A 21,159-nucleotide genomic window follows, 5' to 3' on the forward strand; every position below is an offset into this window, starting at 1 on the left:
ACGAACAATACTCATGGTCTCCATTTCCTTCCCTTTCATCCCCTCAGCCCACCGCAACCTAGCTTCACCTCCTCCCTTCTCCACTCCAGCTCTTGCTAAGCTTACCAGTGACTCCCCACTTTGTTGCTAAATGGGACTGACCTTTTTAGCCATCATCGTACATGAATCCCTGCAGCACTGACATTGTTGTCCTCTCTTTCCCTTTGGTTTGTGGGACACATCCCTTGCCTGGATTTACTCCTGCCTCTGGCTGCTCCATCTGTCTCCTTTGCAGACCCAGCTTCTTCTGCCTGGCTATTAATTAATGGAATTCTTTAGGACTTGATCCTGGTTCCTCTCTCCATTCCATGCTCCCTCCCTTGGCAATCTCATCCACACCTGGCTTGAATTACCATTCATCTGAATGTGATTTGCTAATTTATATTTCCTACCAGCTCTACATGTTCAAGTAAATACCATGTGATACCTGTTTGGATATCTCAAAAGTACTTCAAACTCAATGTGTCCCAATTGAGATCATTTTCTCTACTCCCCACCCTGTCCCCTTCAATCTGCCCTCCTTCCAGGGTCGACACCTCCCTTACAACAGAAACATTCTTAACTCCCTGTGTTTCTACCCTAGAACCTCTCTATGGAAGGTAGCCCCTAGGGTGACCCCCATGGCCCCAACCTCCTACTATTCAGCTCTTGTGAGCTCCTCTGCCTTTGAGTGTGGCCAGGGCCTGTGTCTTGCTCTGGCTAAGAGAGTCCAGCGAAATGTCAGGATGTATGTGATTTTGTGGATATGATTCCTTCACACAGGTTTGTGACACACATCCTGCTAGGACACTCTCTCTCCCTTGCTGGCTTTGAAGAAGCAAGTTGTCATGTTGTGAGCTGCAGTATGGAAGGACCATGGCATGGAACTGAGGGTGGCTTTCAGCTGACCGTCAGCGAGAGACTGAAGCCTTCGATGCAAGAGCCCACGCGGAAGTGAGTGCTGCCAACAGCCACGGGAATGTGGAGCGGATTCATCCGAGTCCTGCCTCAGACGAGACCCCAGCCGTGGCCGACACCCTGACGGCAGCCTCGCAGAGGACCCAGTTCTGCCCGGACTCCTGATCCATGGACACCGTGTGATAATAGATGGATGTGGCTTTAAACCACTAAGTTTGTGGTAATTCTTACGCAGCAATAGATGCCCTCCGGAACCAAGTCCTATCATTTCATGTCCTGAATGCCTTTGAATCCACCCCGATTCTCCACTCCCATAAAGTCTCTGTCACCAAATCACAGCCTCCTTTCAGGTTCCTCCCTCAGGTCTTCTCTCAATCCCTTGTACTTGTCTTTCTTTTGTCCCAGGACATTTTCTCCTGTGGGTCCATTGGCTTGGATTGTTCTCCTTGGCTCCCTCCTCCTGGATAAATCCCATTCTCTCCTCAGATTTCTGCAGAGTCATCAGTTTCTCAGGAAAACCTTTCATGAGAGCCCTAAGCCGGATCCTCTTTACACCTGTCCTTGACAGCTTTCTCATAGTTCCAGTTTTACATTGATTCATGCCATCGTCTTACATGAATGACTGTATCACCCATCAGAATGTAAAGCGCTACAGGACAGAAACTGCTTTTGCACATTACTGTACCCCCAGCACCTGGCACATAATAGACACTCACATATCTAGGTTGGATGAATGAATGAATGGATGGATGGATGAATATGTCCATTTCTGATGCTCAAAGTACATGACCCAAGCCTTCCTACCTCAGGAATGTCAGGAAGCTTGGAGCAGAGAGTGGTCCTCCTGTGTGCTTGCTCAGGACTGCCCAAACGAAGTTCACTATTGTGTTCCTGGAGAAAAATCATAGGCTTCTGATTTTGAGAGCTTAAACAGTCTAGAAACAAGGAAAGCATGTAATGTCCCAGGACATCAGCTGCCTATGTGACAAATAGTATTTTCCAAAGTTTTCTGCAACAATGTCTCCCGTTCCATGAGTTCGTCTAAGACGTGTCCTTGCCACTCCCTGTCTCCTTCCTTGGAACCAGAGTGAAAGGTGCACCATTCTATGATTTCCGAGGCTATTTCATCAAAGGCCATGCAGCTTCTGCCTGGTTGTCTGGAGACACTCGCTCAGGGGAAGTCTGTCACCAAGTAAAGAGCCCATGTCCTGTGAGGCTTCCTGCTGGAAAGGCCACACACAGGCACTGCGTTAATGCCAGCTAAGCTCCCAGCCACCAGCCTCCGCTGCTGCCAGCCTTGTCAAGTGTGCCACCTTGGACATTCATCCCACTGGAACTGCAGGTGGCCCAGCCCCAGCCAACGTCTGACCCCGTGAGAGACCCCGAGCGAGGACTGCCCAGCTAGGCACTTCATGAATTCCTGACCTGCAAACAACTACAAGCAAGATTTTTCACAAAGGGTTTTAAGCAGCTAAGTTTAGACTTCACAACCACAGTAACTGGAAGAGAAATTTGGTACTAAGTGCAGTGCTGACCCATCAGAAGCCCCGAACAAACAGACTGCCTTTGGGATGGGGCAGCGGGTACCTGGAAGGGCCTGGAGAAGACTGTTGTGGGAACAATCTTGAGGCTGGTGACGAGGCCTTAAAGAAAAGTGAGAAAGATGTTCTCAGGAGATGGAGAAAACAATATCGTTATAATGTACTGATGGAACGTTTCCAAGACTATTGCCTGCTAGAATGGGAGGAATAAAAATGTATACAATGAACTAATCATCAAATGGACTGACTCTTTCATTTCCAGGAACAATGAAAGGGCCAGCCCCAACCACATGAAGGATGTCACATGAGGTGCCGGGCCCAGCCCTTAATTCCTGGTCCACAAGTAGGAGAAAAATGAGGTGGTGGTTTTAAACTGCTAAGTTTTGGGGTACTGCGATGCAGCAATACTAATGGAACAACCTGTGCACTGTGAGAGGGCTGAAAAATGAAGAAAATGACAAACAACTGTCCTGTTTTCCGTGGCAATGGGGAGAGGGGTTTCATAGCAATTCTGGCTTAGGGAAGTTTGAATAAATGTCAGAAAAAGTCTTTTGCACTGTGCAAAATTAATTGTGCTGTTTTTATTGTGAACTGTATCCTTTAAGAAAGAGTCTGTGAACGAAAAAGGGACCATGTAATAAACCTGACAAGCTCAGGGGGCCACATGGCAGGCCTGACAAGCTCAGTGACTGAAAGTAACCATGCAGGATGGTCTGATCACAGATTCCTAACGAGGCAGGTCATGGCGGGTTGTCACGTCCCAGGCCTACAGCGGCCTTCACAAAGGTCAGCCTTTACCGTAAGTGAGCCCTGGCCATGTTCTTAGGCATCTCGGATACCATATCAGAGTAATTTTCTTTTCCTACCCCTCAAAGGCACACCGACTCCCACCAGAGCACAGAACCCCTCCTAGTTATCTCATCCCCCACATACCATCTCTATGTGCTGTGATAATTATTAACTATCCTGCACGCACCAATGAAAAAGAAGTATGTTTCTCCATTTTGCCTTCTATCCAATCCTAGGCGTCCTCAGACCACTTTGCTTTCTCCAGCCCCCTTAATCTGCTACCGATGGATTTCATGTGCCTTCCTTATATCTCCTCTTTTGATTCTAATGTATGAAATAAGCTGTGAAACAGCCGTTCTCTGGAGCATTTTCTCAATCCACTGAGATTTTGCTTCTGGGCATGTCCTCAAAATTTGGCTCAAATACACTCTCCTAAGACTTTTCTGAGGGCTGGACATTCTTTCATCTCCTTACAGATGGGCAGAGAACTGAGAACACTGCTCCTGTTTGGGGCCAGGCAGTAGTCAGGGGCTTTGCAAAGACTAATTTGCTTTCATCTCTCAACAGCCTGTGAGGAAAGTAATACTGCCTTTGATAGGTAGGTCTGCAGAGGGTCTCCCCCACCCCATCTCCAGGTGAAATCAAATTAACATTTGAGTGAGAAGTCCACCCACGGCTGGGGAAAGAAAAACCAGCAACATGAACAATGATTCTTCAAGTCCACCCGGGTCAGGAGTAGTTCCTGTATCCAGTAGCCAGAGTGGAAAAACCTTGTAATACATGGGACATGTGTGTGTTTGCTTGCACGCACAGGCGCTCGGTGCACATGGAATGTGGAGAAATGGTCAAGGGCTCTGAGGGCACTCGGGCCAGACACCCACAGAACCTCCTACCTAGGGCTTTGGAGGTTGGGTGTAATTTTAAGATACTAAAGTGAGAGGTTCACTTTGGGTAGAGGGCAGAGCACACCAGCATGGATATGGGGCTGTCATACCCCTGTAAGGGACAGAGAAAAGTGGGGCAGAGGAGTGAGACAGTGAAGTTGGGGTCATTTCCCAAAGGGTCTTAAATGCCCAACAGGCATTTAGCCCAACAGGGGAGCCATTTTTCTGCAGTTAGAAAAATCTCAGTGCTTCCACCATTTGCCACATGTGGTCTTTCCACAGAATTATAGACCCAGCCCAGAGGCCTTGTGTTCCCGCCCTTCCCATTAGAGGGGAAATGTGGCCACTCTGAACCCTCTTTTCAGATTCAATTTATTGGTTTCTCTTTACCTAAATGTGGCACGCCCCAGGGCCTGGTCCCAGATCCTCTTTGATTTACTCTCTTCCAAAGTTATCTTAATCCCTTGGGCCTTAAATACACCTCTATTTTGATGACACACTTTTGCAAGTCTCTTGCCTGACTCTTCTCACCTACCCCTAGCTGCCTACTCTACATTCCCACTTGGAAGTCTAGTAAGCATTTCAAACTCAACATACGAGGATGGACAATTAAGTTCACGAACTTGTTGCAATGATGTTGCTAACCTTTTCTGATATCAGAGGGATTATTCATTATGAATTTGTACCAATGGGACAAACAGTTAACTAAATTTAGTATTTGGAAGTTTTGAATAGGCTGTGTGAAAAAGTTAGACAACGTGAACTTTTTGCCAACAATTCCTGGCTCTTGCATCACGACAATGCACCAGCTCATGCGGCACTATCTGTGGGGGAGTTTTTAGCCAACCAACAAATACCGTGTTTCCTCAAAAATAAGACCTAGCCGGACCATCTACTCTAATGCGTCTTTTGGAGCAAAAATTAATGTAAGAGCTGGTATTATATTTTATTGTATTATTAATTATATTTATTATAAAGACCTGGTCTTACATTATATTAAAATAAGACCGGGTCTTATATTAATTTTTCCTCCAAAAGACGCATTAGAGCTGATGGTCCAGCTAGGCCTTATTTTCGGGAAAACACGGTTACTGTATTGGAACACCCTCCCTACTCACCTGATCTGGCCTCCAGTGACTTCTTTCTTTACCTGAAGATAAAGGAAATATTGGAAGGAAGACGTTTTGATGATGCGCAGGACATCAAGGGGAATACGACAGCTCTGATGGCCATTCCAGAAAGAGTTCCAACATTGTTTTGAAGGGTGGGCTAGGCGCTGGCATTGGTGTGTAGTTTACCAAAGGGAGTACTTGGAAGGTCACCGCAGTGATATTCAGCAATGAAGTATCACTTTTTCTAGGATAAGTTCGCAAACTTAATTGTCAGACCTCAAACGCCAACTGTAATTCCTGCCCTCTCCCCAAAACTTGTCCTCCCAGCCTTTCTCAAATCACCACCCACCAAGTGGCTCCTGCTAAAACCTAGATGGCACCCGTGATTCCTACCTTCCCCTCTTCCCAGACAGCGGATTCAGTAGTACTCGCCTGCTCTGCTCCATCCACGTCCCTTTTCTGCCACTACCATCCCAGACTAAGCCCTGGGGTTTCTTTCCTAGACAAATGAGACTACCAGCTCTCTGTACATTCTTGCCCTTCTACAGTTGATTTTCCAGGGAAAAGAGGGATCTTTACAAAACATAACTCAGCCCACTGTCCTCCCCCGCTTTAAGGCCTTAATTGCTTCCCGTCACTCAATAAAATCCACTGTGCCATGCTTGTGGGCCCTCCACGCTCTCACCTGGGTAGGCATCTCCAATTGCACGCAGCCCACCCCTTTATGGCAGCCAGTGCCCCGGGCTCCTTGCTTTCCTAGACCCCCATCCCAGGCACTGAGGTGAAGAATGCAAATTTTATTTAGGAATATATTTGACTTTCACAAATGGTATTTGATCAAACATTTTTTTGAAAATTTTTAATCAGGAAATAAATTGACCAGGAAACTTTTATACTTTATTCACTTAAGACAGTGACAAATAGTTCACCGTCATTCACTTTTCATGTAAAAAAAGTTTTTACTACTTTACTTCCATCAGGTACCTAATTTTCTGCTATTTGTAATGAATGATGTCTATATTTCTTTAGTAAACTTTTTTTTTTTTTTTTTTTTTTTTTTACAAAGGCCCATGGATAGCCTTTTACAATTTTTTTTTTTTTTTTTTTGAGAGCCCACTGGCCCATGTGGGAATCGAACCGGCAGCCTTCACAGTTAGGAGCATGGAGCTCTAACCGCCTGCGCCACCAGGCCGGCCCCTAGTAAACTTTTTAATTGACGTAAAACCACACTTAGAAAACAGTACATGAGTCATAAGTGTATAGCTTGATGCATTTTTACAAGGTAAGCACGCCATTACCTAGGACCCAGGTCCTAAACCAGAACATTCCATCCAGCCCACAAGCCACTTCCAGTCCTGCCGGCCCTCTGTTAGCACCACGCCACAGATTCATTTGGCCTGGTTTTGAACTTCATGTAAATGCAATCACACAGTATGTGCTCTTCTGACCCTGACTTCTTCCACTCAGCCTCATGTTGAGATTCATCCGTATTGGTGACAATCACAGGTCATTCTGTTTCGTCGCCATCCTTTGCCTGGACGTACCCTGGCTCACTTATGCATTCTCATTTGATGAACAATCTGGGGCTATTACAGATGGCGCTGCTACAAACATTCCTGCACACATCTTCTGGTGAACACTGGTGCTTATTTTTACTGGGATATACCCAGGGATGGCCCTACTGGGTCACAGGGTAAGTTCATGTTCAGCTTAGTTGATACTCTTCTTAGCTGTTTTTTTTGTGATAAGATACACAAACAGAAGATTTACCATTTTAACTATTTTTAAGTATACAATTCAGTGGCATGAAGTACCTTCACAGTGTTGTGCCACCGTCCCCACCATCTGTTTCAAGAACTTTTTCATCATCCCAAACAGAAGCCCAGTAACCATTCAGTAGTATCTTCCTATCCCGCCCTCCCTGGCCCCTGGGAACCTCTATTCTACATTGCCTCTGGGAATCTGCCTGGTCTGAGTACCTCGTACAAGTGGGATCAAACACTTTGTTCTTTTGGGTGTGGTTTATTTCACCTGGCAAAACGTCTTCAAGGTCCGTCCATGTTGTAGTGTGTGTCAGAAATGCCTTCCTTTTTATGGCTGAATAATATTCCATTGTGTGGCTGGACCACTTTTGTTTAAACATTCATCTGTCTATGGACACTTAAGTTGTTTCCACTTTTCTTGGCTATCATGACAAGCATGGCTATGGACATTCGTGGACATTTATCTGTTTGAGCCCATTTTCCATCCTTTCAGGAGTGGAATTGCTGGTCATGTGGTAACTGTGTAGCTTTCTGAAGAGCTGACAAACTGTTCTGCACAGTGAATGTACCACCTTACATTCCCATCCCAAGTGATTTCTGTATTTTTGATGCAAAATTGTATGTACACTTACTTGTTAAATATCATAATTCATATTATCTTAATTAACTATATATAATATTATATGGGTTATAAACATTATCTTAGTATATTTTAAATGTATATTAACCTTTTTAAGGTAAATATCGAATCTAAAAAGCCAGGTGGTACAATATTCAATAAAAGAAGAAAAATATATGCAGAAATGGAGTAAAATTATAGAGGACAATTAGAAGTGTGGCTAGAAAAACAGGATTTCAGCTACCAAAAATGAGTTACTTAGCTTGACGTTATCAGAACAGAATGACCACCAAATTCAGAGTTAAAGATTCTTCTTCAGAAAATGAAGAGAAACATTAGCAATTTCAGAAACTAGTGATATAAGTGTGAGCAAAAGAAAGAAGACGTCATTTGAAATACATTTTAATAATTCTCCATTGCAGCTGCTACTTTGTGATAAAATAAAAACGATTTTACTAGAACACAGACCTGACAAGCGACAACGTGTAGATTTTAGACACTCTATTTCACATGATAAACAAAGATTTTTCTAAGGCTTTTTTTAAAAAAAAGTTCTAATGGCAAGTAAAGTCATCGTGACTGGCTTATTCACTCCAAAGAATTGTCTTGATTTTTTCATGCGTACTTTTCCACAGTAATATAACAGAATCAAATTTTTGCAACTCAAAACAATGTTTCAAAGATGAGAAAAACTTAAGCAGAGTTTGTGATAAAATTTGATGTTTCCTTGTGTTGTTTTTCTAAAATGGAAGTGCTTTTAAAAAATATTCAAACTGAGAGTTATGCAAATGATCCTTTGTACAAAATGATAAAATCAGAGAAACAAAAATAGCAGAATATTTGGAGTGATTTCAGATGTTATGCTTTGAGCAAAAAATTAATTTCATCTTAGAGATTAATAAGAAAGGACTGGAAGTCCATGTTTCTTGTCCAGTAAAACTCAAAACAAGTGTATAATGCTACAACAAATCACGCGAGAGCTGAACCACTATCAAGAATAAAAGAAGCAGATACTTTTTATAACTTTTTGATTATCCGCCAAATGTAGCTCATTGTGAACAAGTGTGTCAGACTATGAGATCTGCTTACATTAAGAATGATGTCATAATAACAAAATAAGTTGCACTGACTTTGTGGAAATTAAAGAAGAAAACTTTCTGGTCTGGTTCATGAAATCAGGTGTTGGCAAAATGTATTGACATCAAACATGCTTGTGCCCAGGGACAGAATTTTGGAGCAAATATGGCCAGTTATATGAGACTGTGTAAACCATTATTTCCCCCCAAAATGATTATGCCAAATTTGCACCTTCCTCAGCTCATAGTCTTAACATGCAAAAATGACGCTTCTGCGAAATCAAATCTGGTAACTTCTTTTAGCTTTGCACAAAGGACATACAGACATATATTTTTGTGAATTCAAAAAATGAATGAGCAGATGGCATATTCCTATGTCTGTTGTAAAACCTACATTACAGCACATAGATACGCTATGGGGAGCAAGGTGAAATGCAATCAAGACACTTCACAGACATTCATAAATACCGAAAACTGTTTCACATGATAAATACATATGCGGACATCGAAAGCATCTTGCTGTAAAAATATTACACAATTTTATGCAATCTACCTTTATGGGATGATATTCTAAACAAAGTGGAGAAGTTAAGGTTATATAATAAAAAACATGACTGTACATAAAGCTGCGTGCTTAACAGAAGATCCGTCCCTTTGCTTAACAAATAAAAGTAACTTTGAAAGTATGTCTGATGAATGTAAAATTTTAGCAAAAGATATGAATATACTGTCTGAATTTTAAAAGTATGGAAATTGGAAAGGAATCACTGGATGAGTGTCACTTATTATGAGAAAAGTGTGTGTCAAATGGAAATTAAGGCGATTACAGGTGCCCTAATTTCACATTTGAAATGAAGATATGAAAAATGAAAGTGTCCTTAGATTTTGCTTTTTTTAAAAGGAAGAACAGTTATTTTTTATGGACACATCTGATCTACACAAAGCAGCCACTTGTTTGACTCAAATATTCTGATTTAAGTCCTACAGAAAAACTTTCATCTGAAATAGCTTTAAGCAGCTTGCAACATCAGTAATTTGTAAAATTAAAATTAAACAGTAATGTAATATAAATGTAAAATTAAAACTGGGTAATTTGTAAAATTAAAATTAAACAGTAATTTGTAAAATTAAAATTAAAACTGATTCACAAATCTGCTGGTGCAATCTTACCCAGTTTGGATGTAGCCTGGAGAAGTCTGTTAGCGCCACCTGGCATTCTGCAAGGCATTTCATTAAGCTGCCGTTAATGAAAAATTATTTAAGGTCACCAGTTGGTCAAGAGAAATTAACGTGGCAATTCTCAGCATTGAAAAGGAGATAAGTAGTAGATTTTGGAAATGTTACTGATGGTTTGTTTCCAATAAAACCAGGAAAGTAAAATTGTCACCTGGTTTTTGTACAAGTAAAATCTTTAAACTGAAAATATTTTGTTTTAATATACCTACTTTTCTGTTTTTCAAGGGGTTTTCACCTACTTTAATGTTCTGGGAAAAGATTAACCATTAAAACAATGTATTTCCCCTTTTGCTTCAGGATCCAGTACCTCCGGGCAGGGTTCTGAGTGGTGGTCTCTGAGTGGGGTGGGAACTCACTGGGAAGGAGGACGAGGGAACTTCCCGAGGTAATGGGAAGGCTCAGCGTCTCGATAAGGGTTTCAGTTCCACAGGTGTGTGCCTTGCTCAGAACTCAGCACATGCTCACGTACAAGCAGGGCATTCACTGTAGGTTTCACATCACAAGAAAAGGACTGTGACTAGTGAACTTTCGCAATGATGTCCATGGCACAGTATGTACAAGCTTACAGAGGTCTGTAACGTACTCTGAACGCATCCAAAATAAAATGGATTAATGGAGGGAGAGCTGCGTAGATGATAAAGCGATGACTGATGTCTAGCCAGATGTGAATGGTACAATCCGTGGGGGTATTCAGATGGGCAGTGTAACATTCATTCAACTTTGCTGCACGTTCGCAAATTTCCCTAATGAAGCGCTGGGACAAAGAGGTAGCTCTAGTCCTCTCCACTTGTTGTAGACGCTGGTCCTTCTGCAAGCAGCAGGGTCCAGGATGTGCTCCCAAGCACCCGTCTCCAGGTGATGCCAGACCACCTGGGGCAGATCTGGGTACAATCCTCACTGGTGGGCCTTTCCTCGGGAGCCTGCCTGTGGGACGTCACCTCACCTTTCTGTCAACCCTCAGCCTCATTCGTTGTTCTTCTCTCACAGCCTTTGTTTCTTAGACATTTCAGGAAATGTCTGCTTCTCTAAAATTACATTCTCTTGACAGCAGAGGCCCTGCTGCCCAGAGGTCATGTGGTCCTCCTGGAAATCGTCACAGGGCGCATGGGCTGTCCCCAGGGAACTGTCCTTCTAAAGCGGGGTGCTCATGCCTCAGAGCCCACGCAGGGCCCGGTGGAGGTGCCCACAGCCCGGCTGCCCCTGTAGAACACACAGCGACAGCCACACCTCTGAGACGCCCGCGACAGGGCCTGGTACAGACCGGGTCTTAAGGCAAAGCTTGATGACAAAACACCACGAGCTCAGTGCTGAAGGGCCTGCGGGGACTTCTGCAGGACGGAGCAGCTGGCAGCCAGGCTCCTCTGAGGCACTCTCACCAGACCCGTTGAGAGAAGATCTGGAGTCTGGCTCACGGCCTGCCTGTGGCCAGGATATGCCCACGGGCCAGTTCATATGGGAAGGGTGCTTCTGCCTCCTGACTGGCCAGCATCCCCAGCCGACCCTGTGCTCCTTTAGTGCCCACCGGACCCCTCCCCTGCACTGGTCCTCAGCTATGGCGACTGGGGGTGGTCCCTTGGAACCACCAGAGTCAAGACCAGGAGGTGCTGTCTGTGGGCACAGGAACGGGGAGCAGGCCGCCCTCCCCGAAGACTCACCTTGGCAAATGCTGGGCACACTCCCCTTGGTGCCACTAAAGCTCTTTCAGCATGGTGACTCTGGTGGCCCAGGTACTGCCAGGTACGCTCAGACCCTGACGGGAAAGGAGGAGGGTCACGTGCCCTGCAGAAGCTGGACTGTACCCCCTCCACGCCCATGGCTGGAGGGGGCAGGAGGCAACCCGGACATGGTTGCTTCCCTGGAGGGAGAGAGGCAGAGGACGGCCAGAGAAAGACAGAAGGAAGGGCAGGTGCAGAGGCTGGAGGATGAGGAAAGGGGAGAGTGAAAAGAGAAAGGAGGACAAAGAGAGAGGAAGAGGAAGAGACAGAGACCGTGTGGTGAGGAAAGGGGAAAGGTGAGAGCAAGAGAGTGAAGAAGGAAAGAGAACAAGGTGAGACAGAGAAGTTCTCACTGAGACCAGGCCTGTGACAGGGCTTCCCTCAGCGTTTCATGGAGTCCTCAATGCAGGTAGGTGCCCTTATAGCGCCCATTTTACAGATGGAAGGACACAGATGGACCAGATAAAGAAGAAGGGAGAGAAGGGGACAGGAGAGGGAACAAAGAGAGAAAGAACAGAAGAGGCAGGAACAGAGAAGAGGCAGAAATTGCCTAGTGGAGGACAAAGAGGCAAAAACAAGCAAAGCTCACCCATTCCCACGTGGCCTAAGGAGACATGGGAAACCACAGAACACGGCAGCAGGACCATGCCCAGAGCACTGGGAGGTGGACACTTTCGGAACTTTAAGGACTAAATGACCCCAATGCCATTTACACTGTTCTGGAGCCCGGGGAACAGAAGCAAGTCTCCCAATCTTTTCACAAAGGCAGCAAAACCCAGACACCCAAAGCGGACAGCACACAAAGAAAAAAAACTAGAGAACTATGTCCCTTAGGAATTTTGATGCAAAAGTCCTACATGACATTCTGGAAACGGCAAAACTACGGAGACAGGAAAGAGATCAGTGGTTGCCAGGAGTTGAGGCAGGGAGGGCACGGAGGGTTCTCGGGCAGTGGAACCACTCTGTGTTATGCTGCCGTGGGAGATAAATCACAAATTTGTCCAAATCTTAGAATGTACAACACCAAGAGTGAACCCCAACATAAACTGTGCATTTTGGGTAACGGCGACCCATCCATGTAGGTTCATCAATGGAAACAGCTGCCCCATTCCGGTGGGGATGTTTGTAATGGGGAAGGCTGTGTGGGAGTGGGGGTGGGGGTGATATGGGAACTCTGCGTACCTCCCACTCCATTTTTCTGGGAACCTAAAACTTCTCTAAAAAATAAAAGTCTCGGGCCGGCCCGGTGGCTCAGGCGGTTAGAGCTCCATGCTCCTAACTCCGAAGGCTGCCGGTTTGATTCCCATATGGGCCAGTGGGCTCTCAACCACAAGGTTGCCGGTTCAACTCCTCGAGTCCCGCAAGGGATGGCGGGCAGCGCCCCCTGCAACTAAGATTGAACACGGCACCTTGAGCTGTCGCTGAGCTCCCAGATGGCTCAGTTGGTTGGAGCACGTCTTCCCAACCAGAAGGTTGCCGGTTCCACTCCCACAAGGGATGGTGGTCTGTGCCCCCTGCAACTAGAAATGGCAACTGGACTTGGAGCTGAGCTGCGCCCTCCACAACTAAGAGTGAAAGGACAACAACTTGACTTGGAAAAAAGTCCTGGAAGTACACACTGTTCCCCAATAAAGTCCTGTTCCCCTTCCCCAATTAAAAAACAAATAAATAAAAAATAAATAAAAGTCTCTAAAAAAATCCTGCACCAAATTATATACACAACAAATTCAGCAGGATCTTGACGCCACCATGACCTTTGGGGCTCATTACAAAAATACAAGCATGGCTCAAAATACCTCAAGGGCCAAAAACACAGAAAAGGAGAAAATCACATAACAATCACAAAAGATGCTGAAAGGCATCCCAAAATTCAATATCCTTCCCTTTAGGAAAAATGTTTGAATTGTGGTAAATCAGTAAAAAAGGAAAGCCTGCTACTGACGAGTTGAAACCTGCCACCCTCATCCTGAAGGTGGAAGTGTACAGGGAGACGATGTTTTAGGGCAGCAATCTGACAATATTTACAAATTTTTCAGACACACCTTTTCCCCAGCTATTTTAATTCTCGAAACTTGTGAAGCATATTGCAAAGTACACCGGATGTTCGCTGAGTATTGATCTTAGCAAAACCTTGGAAACCCTTTCGACATCCTCAGTGAGGGCCACCCCGTGGGGGCAAAGTGCATTAGGAGGGTCTGCATGTGCCGACAGAAAAGTGTGCCAGGTAGGCCCCACGAGGGAGGCCTTTTCCCTCCTTGCCGGTGTGTCCCCAGCACCTAGGATCCTACTTGATACACAGTAGGTGCACAGTCTACACTGCTGAGTAAACAATCCTCTCATTGGGTTAAAAAGCCACAGAATGGTGCATACAAGATGGTCCCCCTTGCATAAAAAAAAAAGACATTTATCCTAGATATATATGCTGGCAAATGCACAGAAAGCATCAAAAAGGACATTGAAATAGTTAAGATCTAAAAAGTCGTGGTAGAAAACTGCTTAGGAGACATTTTTCCTCCAACTGTTTGCAAATAATGAATGTTTTGGCACATACAATATACTATAAATTTGTAAATAAATATTTTCTGTCAGCTCTAAAAAAAAAAAAAGGACATTGAAGAAATTGTTCATCTTGGAGACTCCTGAAGAGAGCAAGACGAAGGAGCAAGAAGAGGGAAGAGTTAGGGGACGTCCCACTGCCGGCCTCTGTAACTCCGGGCTCTTCCAGGGAGTGTATATTGCTTTTATAACAAAAGTCCAGTGTAAGAAAAGGTTACTTAACCTAGTACGCAAGCCTGTTTCCTTATCTGCAGAATGAAGAATAGTAGTACCTACTTCGAGGGCTACTGTGACATTTAAGGGACAGATAAGGACCACTGCACAGAGCACTTCACATACAGCCCCTGGCGCCTACTAAGTGCCAATGAATGTATGCTACTGCTGCTATTATTGAAAGAAATTCAGCACAAACAGGGAATATTCCTTAAAAGACTACAGGGACCTTGAACGGCCCTGCAGGTCCTACCTCCAGGCCTCTGCACCTGTTGTTTCCTCTTCCTGGAATATTCCTTCCCAGGACAGCTGCTTGCCTGTTCGTCACTCAGCGATCTACTCACACAGAACCTCCCAGACCGGTCATCTCTGATCAGCTTTCCTAAACCTGCACCCTGCTCCCACACCGTCACTCCCTGCCCCCTTGGCCTCATTTCTCTTCTCAGCACCGAAACACCACCTGGCATATCCTATGTTTATTTTTGTTTCCCTGTTACAGTATAAGCTTGAGAGGGAACTTTATCTTCAGCAACTAGAATAATGCCTGACATTATTTGGGCCCCGTTTGACCTCCAGTCTTGGGCACGTTTGACCTCCAGTCCAAGCTGCCGGCAGCCACAGGCACCTTCACTTCAAGACATGACATGGGTGGGTCTCCATAACCCCGAAGTCATGGCAGTGGTGGAAGCTCCTTCAGTCAAGAAAAGTGATAGCCTAACACAAGTAGACGGACAGCATGCTCATCCAGTAAATACTGTGGAATGAATGAATGAACATTGTGTGAAATATACCATCAGGGGAACGAAAGAGAGACATCTTGGAAACTGCATAAAGCCGGAGGTGACCAGGAAAGGCTTCCCACAGGTGACACCTGAGCAGACAGAGCAGAGCAGGGGGTCAGCGGAGGGAGTGGTGCTTCCTGAAGAGGCAGCAGCCAAACACCTGGCAATGGGCTGGGATAGGAGAGGGGCTTCAAGGCGAAGGGATGAAGTTCGGAGTTGACCCAGGGGAGTTGGGGGCCTGCTACACCTTGCAAATCTGCAGTGTTGGGCTTCTGAAGGGCTGAAGAGCAGGAGGGGAGATTAGATGGCCTGGAAGTTTTCTTAATGACTACTGCCATTCTCCAGGTGAGAGAAGACCCTGAACTAAGAATGCACAGCAGGAACGGAGGGAAAGGGACCAAGCATAAGATGCAATCTCATTCACTCAACCTATGAAGAAGCACAGTGGCAGCTCCTGGACGTTGCTTGCACGGTGGGGCTGAAGGATGAGGAGGTGTGTCCTTGTGGGTCAGGGACCTGCCCTGGGTGCTTGAGGATGGCCCTGGAGCTCTCAGGGAGCCAGAGCATGAAAGGAGGTGCAGGTTTTGCATGAAAGCAGGTTTGCACTTGCTGAGTTTGAAGAACCTGTAGTCTATCCGAGAGGTGAGAACTAGGGGTAATTGGAGAAACTACAGCTCGACAGCATGGGGTTGCACGTCCTTTCTGGAGTCAGGGGTACAGTAGGAAGAAGCCATGGAGATCAGACTATAGTCTGGAGGACCAGCCAAGCAAAGAAATATTTGCCTGGGGCACAGCAATATTTAAGGGGCGTCCTGAGAAGGGCCAGTTTAGAATCTGAGAAGGAATGGTTGAAGAGGAAACAAGAAAACTAGACGGAGAACAGTGTTCTAAGAAGCAGGAGGTAACTGATGGTGTAAACGCTGCAACAATCAGGAAAAGTGAAAACTGGAATCTACTGGGCAATTAGGACTTCATTGGAGACAACCAGAAGTTTTCAGTAGAATGACAGACGACACGGCCATACTGAAATTCTGGGAGGAGCAAGCAGGTGAGGAAATGAGGAAAATGAGCATGAAGACTATTTTCAAGGAACTTGACTGTGAAGGAAACACTTGGACAGTAACTAGGAGACCTCAATGAGGTCTAAACAAGTTTTCTGGGATAGAGTGGACAAGACAGAAGTGACAAGACCATGGTGACGTAGATGTCTAAAAGTAGATGCGACATTTCCAATGAGGTGGGCCAGCATCTGGAGGGGAGAGGAAGGCAATACCCTAAGCCCCACCCACTGACAGTGGATGGACAGCATGGCGACAACTGGCGGCAGGAGAAGGACAGCCAAGTGTCCATCTTCAAGGGAAGGCAACTTTTTTTTTTTTTTTTTTTTTTTTTTTTTTTACACTCGAGGCTGGAAGAGCCCAAAGCCTGGGCATTCCAGGAAGAGCAAATTTAAATCCTTACCCCTCCTCCTTCCAGATCCATGTAAACCCAAGGACTGACGTCATGAATCTGACAGGCTCTGGTCTCCCCGGCTACACGCTACCCAGCGGTGTTTCTGGCTACCTCCGGGCAGTGTGCGCTGGCCTGGGGCTCTCCCGCTCATCTTAACATAATGCAAGTTCCACGACGGCAGGGGTCTGATCAGTCTCGTTTCTGTGTCGCCAGCACGCGACACGTCCTCACCGCACCTGCACGATGAATACTGAGCGAAGCCTTGGCTTGGGCTCTGGCGTGGTCCGGAAGCCCGGAATGGCTTCCATCCGCTGCCTGAAAGGACTCCTTCCTTCCTCGGCATCTTTGGCTTTGGACGCACTTCCGAACCGTCCGGGAGCTTTCAACACCCCCGCTCGGTGGTACGGGTCCCCCGCCGTGGGCCGGTCCAGCGGCGCCGGGCAGGCACCAGCGCAGACGGCCGCCCGGCCGGCCAGGAGCCCTCTCTAGCGTCGCCTCCCCTCGCCCACAAAGGCGGCTCGAGCTCTGGGGGCCCGGACCGCGGGGCGCCGACGCCTGCGTCGCTTCCTCGCCTGACCCTGGGGACGCGCGAGACCGCGGGCCAGCCCGGGCGGGGCGCAGAGCCGCCCAGGACCTTCACGGGCAAATAGGGCCGCGGGTGTGGGGCTCCGGGCGGCGGCGGGAGGGGCCTCCGCGCCGGGGGGGCCTCTGGGACTCGCAGTCCCAGCTCTGCCTGCCGCGGCCGCGGGGAGAGGGAAGTCCAAGGATGGGAACTCTATCTCCCAGGGAGCCCAGGGCCTCGCCTCGGGCGGCGCGGAGACGGGCGGTGGGCGTGGCCCAGCGTCCCCGAGCGCGGGGCACCCTCCGAGAGCCTCCGAGCCTCTCCGGGCGTCTGCAGCGCCTCGGAGCGCGGCGGGCCGCTGGAGCTCTGCACCGTGTCAGGTCGCTAGGCAGAGGTGCGAGCCTGGAGCAGAGCTGCGGGAGGGAGGGGGCCGGGAGGGGCCGGGAGGGGGCCGGGAGGTCAGGCAGAGCCTTAAAAGCGGCGGCCAGGCGCTCCGCGTGGAAGTGCGGAGGAGAATTAGGCCTGCTGCCCAAATCCAAGTAAAAGATGGACGCGACTGGTGGGAAAGGCGACACAATGGAGGTAGGATTTAGAAATACTTTAATGAACTTGATTGAGTAGGAGTGGGATGACAGGAAAATAAAGAAATCGAGAGTAACTTCTAGATTCTTCACCTAATTAACGGGGTGCCGTGAAATGGCAAGGACTGGGGCAGTGACAATGCGTATGGAGGCACACACCAGGTGTCAGTACTAAATTGTCACACCTAGCTCCAGGCCTGGGCACTGCCAACCCAAAGTGAGAACAAGCTGCTTTGGAGTCCTGGAGCAGATGAGGAGGTGGGGCTCCCTGGGGCAGTCACTGCTGCAATGGACCACATGCCAGCTGCAGCCCTGACCCCGCCCAAGAGGGCAGTCCTCCCGAAACCCCAATTACCCATCCTGTCACCCTTCTTCCAAGGTTTCTGACCTCTGGGGCATGTTTGACCTCCAGTCCAAGCTGCCGGCAGCCACAGGCACCTTCACTTCAAGACATGACGTGGGTGGGTCTCCATAACCCCGAAGTCATGGATGGCAGTGGTGGAAGCTCCTTCAGTCAAGAAAAGTGATAGCCTAACACAAGTAGACGGACAGCATGCTCATGGATCCTAAGGCAGGTCTTTGGAAGAAACTTCCAAACCACGTGGCTAGCAATCAGGCATCAGTTTGTTCCTGGGCACTCATGAACCAGAGAGTGGTCCGGGGGCAGGCTGTCTCCCTACTGCTTGATTACTCTGGGACGAGCCCTGTGCAAGTGATACCCATCTCGTCTGCACACAATCCTGGGGAGAGCAGGCCAGGCCTGCAGGAGGAGAAACCCACCTGGAAAAGCCCAGCAACAGGGAGTGGGGAGCACTGTCCATTGAGACGTGTTCCAGCTCCACCGCCTTCACTCTACTCATTTTGCTGACAAAGGGTGAGAGCTTTCAGAAACATCCCCAGTATGAGACACAGGAAGAACGTGCTTCCTTTACTATTTACACATTTGACAAATTAATGACAGCACACGATTCAGTAATACTTCAGAAGGGAAACTAGCTCTCCCAAATCCTTTATTTAATAGAATTGGAACATTCGATGGCAACCTAATACATACACAAACTCAAGTGTGCTAAATGCAAGACATACAGAAAGCCGCACTTCTCTTCAGCAGCAATGGGCAATGCTGCACCTGCCTCCCATGTCCTGGCTGAAGTGGCAAGTGCAAGCTTCTGCTCAGGCCAAGGCTGCCAGGGCCTGAGGTCTCCCTCTGCCCAAACACCAGTGCCCAGCATGGAGGAGAGGCTCAGCACCACTCCGGTCACCTCTGTCCCCTGACAGGGACAGTGCCTGAGAAGGCTGGGACAGGAGAACCCAGGAGGGCCCTGGTAGCTCTGCAGGATTCTTCCTCCTGCCTGTAGTCCCCTCTCCACCCACCCGGGACTGTGGGGTTCATAAAAGTTACTCCCTTAAGAAACAGGGCTAGGGGCCTGCCTAGTTGGGTGAGCCAGGACGGCCCTACAAGCCGTCCACTGGAGGAACAAGGCGGGCAGACCTGGGAGACATCCAGGACCCTGCCCCACGACATCCGGACCCCAGGGAGGAGGGAGCAGAGAGCGGGCTGGCGTCGGTCACCAAGGCCTCCAGACGCTCTGGGCTGTGCGGGCCGCGGTCAGGCTGCTCAGGGCCGCAGGCACTAAGTCTGGTCCCTCAGCAGGTGGGCGGCTCAGTTCAGCCTCAGTGGCCTCCAGGTCGGAGCACAGGTCGTCCCCGTGGCCCAGAGGACTGGGCAACGGGGACCCTAGGGCCCCCCCAGTGAGCCAGCCACTTCGTCTGGGGGCTCCGGGGGCCCCGGCCAGGGTGTCCCCCAGCAGATCCCGGAAGCTGCTGCCCTCGCGCAGCGGCATGGACTCCAGCAAGTGATTCAGGAGCTCGGCGGCGACGGTGGCATCGATGGCCTGGCATGTGGACACAAACGTGTGCACCTCATGCATGCACTGGATGTAACCGGCGGCGAAGCGCTCGCTCGCTTCCACCTGCAGCTGCTCGCGTCCTGAGCCCGGGGATGGGAGGGAGAGAACCGCCCCCGGCCCTGTGAGCCGGGACTGCCGCGTCCCGGCCCGCGGGGACGGGGCTCACCCAGAAGACGGAGGGGCGCGCGCTACTCCGGGGAGAGCTCTGGTAGTGAACAGCACCGGGGCGCCCGGAGGGGATGTCCTAACTCTCGGGCAGGGGCGGGTGGGAAAACGCGTCCCGCGCCCCCGCCCGCTCGCCTGCCCTCCACTCACCGCGAGCTCGGCCCCGCAGCGCGCCCTGCACTCGCCGCACCGTCAGTTCCAGCACCTCGGCGTTCTCCAGTTTGGCCTGCACCTGCGCCGGCGGGGGCGCCGGGTAGGGACGGACGGTGAGGCCGCGACCACCCCCACCCGCTCGGCAGCTCCGGGGCACCCGCCCGCCTGCCTCACCTCGGGGCCCGCCAGCAGCAGCCGCAGCTCCTGCAGGCTCTCGTTGATCCGCGCGCGCCGCTTCTTCTCCACCAGGGGCTTCCGGGCCTGCGGGAAGCGGGCGACTGAGCCCCAGCGCCGCGCGGCCCCCCGCACGCCCGCCCGCAGCCCCGGCCTGCACCTTGCGGTCCCCCCGCGCCTCCCAGAAGTCGTCATCCTCCCGGCCCGCACGGTCCCGGCCAGACGCGAGGGGCGGAGCCATGATCCGCACCGCCCGGAGCGCCGCGAGCGCGCTCAGCGCCCGCGCCCCTCGCAGCGCCGCCGCCCCGCCAGCCGCCGCCCTCACTCCGTCGCGTCTTCCGCTCCTTGCGGCCCCGCCCCTTTTATAGTGCCTTATTTGCATCTCAATGCGCCGATTGGCCGCGCCGGCCCGAGCTGCTGGCGGGGAGGCGCGCTGCAGCCAACGGGAGCGGCGCGCTTTGTCCAGTCCCGCCGCCGGGGTCCACGGGCAGCTGGCGGGGCGTGGCCGACGGGCGTGGCTCCCAGCTTGGCCTCCGCGCGACCCCCGCGGGGCAGGCACCCGAGGGGGCGGTGAGCCCGGGGCGCTGCGGCTCGGGCTGCGTTTGTTTCCCTCCATTCCCTGAACACGGCCCCCAGGTCAGCTGTGCGTGTGAGCAGGAGCTCACCCATCTATTACTTCCTTCATCTAGTCATTCACTCATTCACACTTGGCTGCGTTCGTCGAAGGTGCCTCGCGAGAGGAGCCCCGTGTGCCTGCGTGTGGGTTCTGAGGGCGGGGGCGCAGAGGCAGTCGAATCCGCCGTCTCCAGACCTGGGGGACTGCGAGTCGGACTGGGGTGGCTGCGGGGCTCTGGGGCAGTGAGGACTCGTGGGGCGACGCGTGTGGGAGCAGGCCCGGGGCCCCCGGGCGATTCTTGCGAATTCCTGTGTCTGGACCCCG

At 49.5% G+C, this 21,159-nt stretch overlaps 1 protein-coding gene across 3 annotated transcripts; it reads right to left on the minus strand.

Moving 5' to 3' along the window:
* Window positions 1–18,790: 18,790 nt before the first annotated feature.
* On the minus strand, window positions 18,791–20,550 carry HES6 (hes family bHLH transcription factor 6). 3 transcript variants are annotated; one of them, XM_081050675.1, is made up of 4 exons: window positions 20,380–20,550; window positions 20,220–20,306; window positions 20,043–20,124; window positions 18,791–19,807 (listed from the first exon to the last, which is right to left on the minus strand). In XM_081050675.1, exons 1-4 carry the CDS (start codon window positions 20,458–20,460, stop codon window positions 19,386–19,388), a joined length of 672 nt encoding a protein of 223 aa, XP_080906801.1. In that variant the 5' UTR covers window positions 20,461–20,550; the 3' UTR covers window positions 18,791–19,385. The 3 variants fall into 3 exon arrangements, with proteins under 3 accessions (XP_080906801.1, XP_080906800.1, XP_080906802.1); XM_081050676.1 differs by having other exon boundaries at window positions 19,536–19,807; window positions 20,083–20,124; XM_081050674.1 differs by having other exon boundaries at window positions 20,220–20,529.
* Window positions 20,551–21,159: the final 609 nt, after the last annotated feature.

This window comes from Rhinolophus hipposideros, assembly GCF_964194185.1.
Source record: "Rhinolophus hipposideros genome assembly, chromosome: 6".
NCBI lineage: Eukaryota > Metazoa > Chordata > Mammalia > Chiroptera > Rhinolophidae > Rhinolophus > Rhinolophus hipposideros.